A 6,493-nucleotide genomic window follows, 5' to 3' on the forward strand; every position below is an offset into this window, starting at 1 on the left:
TCGATTCCAGTCAAGGGCATGTACCTTGGTTGCGGCCACATCCTCAGTGGGAGGTGTGCAGGAGGCAGCTGTTCAATGTTTCTAACTCTCTATTCCTCTCCCTTCCTCTCTGTAAAAAATCAATAATATATATATATATATATTTTAAAAAAGTCAAGCTAACAAAAATGGTTGCTTACCCTCTATTGCCATAATTGCAGAGTTGTGAAAATTGGCTGATGTTTAAAACAAAAGATATCCAGTTCGACAGACAACATGGGTAATTATATTCTTTTTTTTAAATCCTCACCATAGGGTACTTTTCCATTGATTTTTAGAGAGTGGAAGAGAAAGGGCAAGACAGAGAGAAATCGATTAGTTACCTCCCTCACAAGCCCTGTCTTTGACCAGAATCAAAGCAGGACCTTTTGGTCCGAAGGCTTACAATCTATCCACTGAGCCAAACCAGCCAGGCCAGTAATTATCCCATATAATAAAAGCTTAGTATGCAAATTGTCCCCTCCACTGGAGTTCTTCTGAGAGTTAGACCAGGGGGCTGGCCGGCCTGGGGAAGGGAGAGAGGCCCCAGCCGGAGCTGGCAGCCGCTAGAAACCCTACCAGTGCACGAATTTTGTGCGCTGGGCCTCTAGTATTCTATAAGGAAGGTCACATTCATTGGGGGAAGGGAGGAGGACAGAAAGGTGGAACTGCTCTGCATAGGGAACTGGCAAGGGAAAAAAAATTCTTCATTTTGGAACAAAGGGAAAGATTGCCTGCTGAAGAGCACACCTTACTAGAGCCTACTTGCTCTCCATGAATATTTTAGCTCACATTGATAATTCTGGCCTGGTGATTGGAATGGGGTGGGATTCCCACCAGGTCAAACGAAGTGGGTTCTATTTTTCTCATATAAGGTGTTCGACAATGGCAGGTTGGTGGGCCTCCTGAACTCTTCCCTCCAGACCTCTCTGAGATTTGGGGGGTACAGAGCCACATTATCTAGGAACCCCCTGTGTTAACATCTAAACTCTCTTGTTCACCATCCTTCCTTCACAGCCTATGGAAGATGTGGGGGAAGATGTGGTGCAGCTTTGCTCTTCCTTTAGGCCTGGTCTCCTCTAGGCCTAGTCTTTCAAGTCATACGCCAAAAGTTGATGGCTTTGTTCTGTTCCATTGTCCTTTCTCTGAGGCTGTAAGTGTAGAACGCCCCTGCTGCTGCTAAAACCAGGGAAAGGTCTGGAGTATCAGGAAGTACAGGGCAAAAAACATAGGTTAGTATGTCGGATTAGTATCCTGCCCCTTTGCATTCATGTAGGCTTGTGTATGTGGATTCAAGGCTTCGAGGACTTTATTACAGCCTCACAGGATTATTTGAGAAACAGCTTGATAAAGCCTTTGCAAAACCCCGAGTCAATAAAATGTGTTTTCCAAATGGATGTACGAGTACAACAGTTCTCTTGTCTGCAGACAGGAACTACCAGAAAAGGAAAGCCACAACACTGCTTGTTAGCGCCAGGAGTTACATCAAATGGGTCACTCCAATAATGTTAAGAGATCAAATTACCTGTGATTCTAATTTTCTTTTTAAGATAGACAGAGCACAAAAATCCCAATATAATCATGAAAATTCTCTTCTCTTAGAAAGGTTTGCGTCTAAGGACAGAACGAACAATAAATCAGTAAAGCACATATAACACAAAAATAAGGCTATGGTTAGTCACTCTGTGCAGAATAACAGCTCATTAAAAAAATTTTGGAAAAAGATGGATTAAAAAAAAAAAAAAAAGCCGTCCCTGAATGTATTCATCAACAATGGCCACTCCTAACATTTTGATGTGGTGTTTTTTTTTTCAATATTTCTTCTGTGCACCTTTGTGTCCATATTGTGATAATGTTATTTAAAAATTTTATACTGCTTTTTAAAAAACTTAAAATTATAATGAATAACTTACATTGCAATATGTGTATGTTCTGAGACCCAGAAATTGCATTTTCAGAAATCTACAATCCATTAATTTTTTCACTCAGCAACAGTTTATTTTTTATTTTTTAATTGGTTTCTGATAGAGGAAGGGAGAGGGAGAGAGAGAGACAGAAACATCAATGATGAGAGAGAATCATAGATTGGCTGCCTCCTGCATGCCCCCTACTGGAGATGGAGCTGTGAACCTGAGACTTCCTGGTTCATAGGTTGATGCTCAACCACTGAGCCACCGTGACCGAGCTCGGCAACAGTTTATTAAGGCATACATTGACTGAGGCAGCACAGTATAGTTTTGAGAACGTGGACTCTGGAGTCAGATTGCTTTGAATTCAAATTTTAGTTTTGTCCTTGGACAAGTTGCCTCATTTCTATGTGCTTCAGTGTCCTCATCTGTAATATGGGGGTAATAACAGTACTTACCTCGAAGGTTGTGGTTGAACTCAGGACCTGGCTCATACAAATCACTCAGCAGGTGTCGGCTATTTAATCACTGAGCCAGGTCCTGAGCAATGCTATATGGTCCCTGCCCTAATGAAGCTCATCGTGAGATGATAATGATAAAGAAGAGTACAGTTTGCCCTAGCTGGTTTGGCTCAGTGGATTGAGCGTCGGACTTCGGACTGAAGGGTCCCGGGTTCGATTCCGGTCAGGGGCACCCCCTGTTGGGGGTGTGCAGGAGGCAGTCAATCAATGATTCTCTCTCATCATTGATGTTTCTATCTTTCTCTCCCTCTCCCTTCTTCTCTGAAATCAATAAAAATATATATATATTTTTAAAAAGACTGAGGTTTGGCTTAAAAAAAAAAAAAGACTACAGTTTGTTAAGAGCTTACTATATCCCCTAAGCTGTTAAAGTCTTCATATACATTATCTCATTATTGTTTTTCTTTGTCTTTTTTAAATGTTGTGTTCTTTTTTTTTGCAAATTGAAGTATGATTGACATGCAAAAAAGCTGCACATATTTAATGTATACATTCCTACTATGGGTGAAAGATGAAGGAATTAAGCAGCCCAGATTAGTAGTTACAGAATAACCACAGGGATGAGGATTACAGCATCGGGAATGTGGTCAGTGATATGGGGATGAGTATGTGTGGAGCCAGGTGGGTACTTGAAGCAGCTACCAGGACTTGCTATATTCTCAAGCTCCTACCATCTCCATCTATTGTTGCCATTAAACATATAAACTTGGAGGGAGGAATAGATGCTTCTGAAGAAGCCATGGCTCTTCATTTTGTTCTTGGTTCCAAGTAGCTTTGAGGCAAAACTGGATTACAAGAAAGAGACTAGGGCTTTTGAAATTTAAATTTAACAAACAGATGAGAAAGTTTAGAGTGAACTCAGAGCTAGAGAGTGGCTGAGCCCAGAGGTAACTTGAGGACCATCCAAAGCTAAACCCCACCTCCTCTTACAATTGTCACAGCAAGAGACACACATTTCATGCCCCCGACTAGACCCATATTTGTCCTGCCCGGATAGACCCATCGTCAAATTAACCACACATCAACGCTGCAAACTCTTATCTTGGGGGCTCTCTGGAAACCAACCTTAACAGGATACCAAAAAACCAAAACCATTAAATGGGCCCATAGCACTATTCTTTGGAATTTCAGGGGATAGTTATTAGATTGTAATTTCATGGCAGAAATATTAGGGCTTTGAGAATAGTTTGCAGCCTTGATTTTCTTGTACTCTCTTCCTCTCCGTTGGGAACTTCAACCCCAAAAGATTACATACTCAACACAAGAAAGTCTGTGTCATTTAAAAGCAGCACAATAATAGAAATGAAATGACTTATAGCTAGAGGTTGTTTTCTGTATATCCTTAAGACTAAAGAAAACACACTAGATTATCTCTGAAGCCCCTTGTAGCTCTAACATTCTTGACTACTGTGTAGTCATAGGAGATTAAATTATGGTTCTGGTGTATTTTAAGCACTTGTGCTCCCTCTAGAGGACCAATATAAAAAAATCAGGGCTATAGGCTTTTGTCAAGAGTTTTGAAGTTAATTTTTGGTGTCATTTAAAAGAGAAAGAGTCCATTTGGAAATAATCAGGAAAACACAGTTTTAATGAAGTATAATTTTTAAGTTATAAAGGTAGTAATTCTCCATAATCATACCACTTTAAGATGATCCTCGTTTTTATTTGAACTGTGTATATCCTTCCAGATTTGTTTGCTATGCAATGCACAGAAAATACTGCATCCTGCTTTCTCTCTCTCGTTGTATTTTCTGTGTGGTATCAGTGTAATCACCATACCCCCTGAGCAAATCCTACTCAGGCCTCCCATCACTGGATGGCTGGGTTGTTTCCAATTACTCAATGACAACGACACTTAACATTTTATGCCTGCAGCCTTTCCATGTTTGGGGCTCTGTCCTAGGGATGAATCTCAGCAGTGAAATTTCTGAAACAGAATATGATTATTTTTTAAATGACAGTACATATTCTCACATCACTTATATATGTATCAACTTACATATTCTCAGGAATGTATGAAAATGCCCGTTTCCGCACACTGTCCCAGCACTGGGTACCACTACTGATTTTAAATTGTTGATAACTTAGTAGGCCAAAAAATGCTGTCTTGTCTTCATTTGTATTTCTTTGACTTTTGGTCAGGTTGAACATTTCCCCAAGTTTATTAGTTATATCTCCTCTTTTGAGAACTCTCTGTTCACATTCTTTGTGCATTTATTTCGGAGGGGGGGGATTTAATATTTTCTTACGTAGTGAGCTCTTACTATGACGACTACCACATTAGTAGTGGTACTAACACTGAGTAGTTAGTACTAACTATCATTTGTTTTGTTTTGTTTTTAATATATTTTATTGATTTTTTACAGAGAGGAAGGGAGAGAGATAGAGAGTCAGAAACATCGATGAGAGAGAAACATCGATCAGCTGCCTCCTGCACATCCCCCACTGGGGATGTGCCCGCAACCCAGGTACATGCCCTTGACCGGAATCGAACCCGGGACCCCTCAGTCCGCATGCCGACGCTCTATCCACTGAGCCAAACCGGTTTCGGCTAACTATCATTTGTTGAGCAACCATGATACATATGTCAAATATTGTGCTAAGAACTTTGCATATGCTTTATTTTTTTAAATGTTTGTTTTTCTTTTTTAAAAAAATATATTTTTATTGATTTCATAGAGGAAGGAAGAGGGAGAGATAGAACCATCAACGATGAGAGAGAATCATTGAGTGGCTGCCTCCTGCATGCCCCCTACTAGGGATCGAGCCCGAAACCCAGGCATGTGCCCTTGACTGGAATCCAACCCAGGACCCTTCAGTCTGCAGGCCAATGCTCTATCTACTGAGCCAAACTGGTATGTTTGCTTATACCTTAAGTCCTTGCCACGATCCTGGCAAAGAGGAAGAAAATTGAGTCTCAGAGAAGCTAAGTGAAATAAGCCAGTCAGAGAAAGATAAATACCACACGATGTGGATTATAGGAAACTTGGATTTTATTCCTCATGCCCTCATGCCCTCTCAAGGCCCATGAGTTCAGCGTTAAAGTCTAGGTTCTGGCAGACATGGAAAGTGTAATAGAAAACCTTCCTCCATAAGGTTAGGGTCCCAAAGGGAACCTCCTCAGGTTGAGATGAACCAGAAGTAGACCTACTGTCATGCTAACCCCCAACTCCAGGAGATTGTAAGAAAAAGAAAAGCCTTTAATGTTGAACAGTGGAGGGGTGGAAAGAAAAGAAAAGAAAAGAAGAGAAAAGAAAAACAAACAACCCTGTCTCTGGGAATTTACAACCACACGCTGGCGGCCCCTGGGAGTTTGTCACCCCAATTCACCTCTGCTGGATAGTCCAAAAAAAGTCTTCTGTCCTGAGTGGGTTTAAAGTAGTCCTGGAATGACCTAAGTGCTGGTGAATGCAAATCCTCTCTGAGAAGGCCCCATTATCGTAGGCGGTAGAGAATCTCAGCAATATGAGCAGTTAGCGTATCAAGCTCACCAGGAAATGGGTGCCATAAGCCAGAATCAGCAGAAACATACCTCCAGGGGCTTCCGGGATCCTTCATTATCTAAAGTCTCATATAGAATTCCAGGAACCAAGTCGATTTGGGTGTATTAGAATTTCCACACTGTACAAAATTTTGCCACATACTGCTCAAAGCCCCAAACTCAAGAACTTAATAGATTCAGATGACAAAACTCAATAAGCAAAAGGCAGACAACCTTTTATAAATGGAAAAGACTTGAACAGATCGGTCCCTCACAGACACGGATATTCAAGGGCCAATAAACATATGGACAGGTACCCTTTCCAACAGCATGGATGGACCTGAGTGAAATAAGCCAGTCAGAGAAAGACAAATGTCACATGATCTCACTTCTATGTGGAATCTAATGAACATAAACTGACAAACAAACTGGGGTCCAGAGAAATGGATGCATGGAACAGACGGACAGATCTCAGAGAAGCTGGGAGAAGGGAAGAGATTAACCGAAGAACTTATATACATACATGCATAACCAATGGACACAGACAATAGTGTGGTGAAGGCCTG

At 41.1% G+C, this 6,493-nt stretch overlaps 1 protein-coding gene across 2 annotated transcripts in view; it reads right to left on the bottom strand.

The window, feature by feature from the left end:
* The window catches only part of PTGDR (prostaglandin D2 receptor), a 40,666-nt gene that overhangs the window by 14,313 nt on the left and 19,860 nt on the right, over positions 1 to 6,493 (bottom strand). The window contains exon 3 of one of the 2 annotated variants that reach the window (XM_023760754.1): positions 3,929 to 4,373. The exons of the other annotated variant lie outside the window; for it this stretch is intronic. Within the exon in view, the coding sequence (XP_023616522.1) occupies positions 4,282 to 4,373 (92 nt within the window). The 3' untranslated portion in view covers positions 3,929 to 4,281. Of the gene's footprint in view, positions 1 to 3,928; positions 4,374 to 6,493 lie in introns of those variants that run through there. 2 annotated transcript variants of the gene reach the window in all.

The sequence above is a fragment of the Myotis lucifugus genome, unplaced genomic scaffold, assembly GCF_000147115.1.
Source record: "Myotis lucifugus unplaced genomic scaffold, Myoluc2.0 scaffold_191, whole genome shotgun sequence".
NCBI lineage: Eukaryota > Metazoa > Chordata > Mammalia > Chiroptera > Vespertilionidae > Myotis > Myotis lucifugus.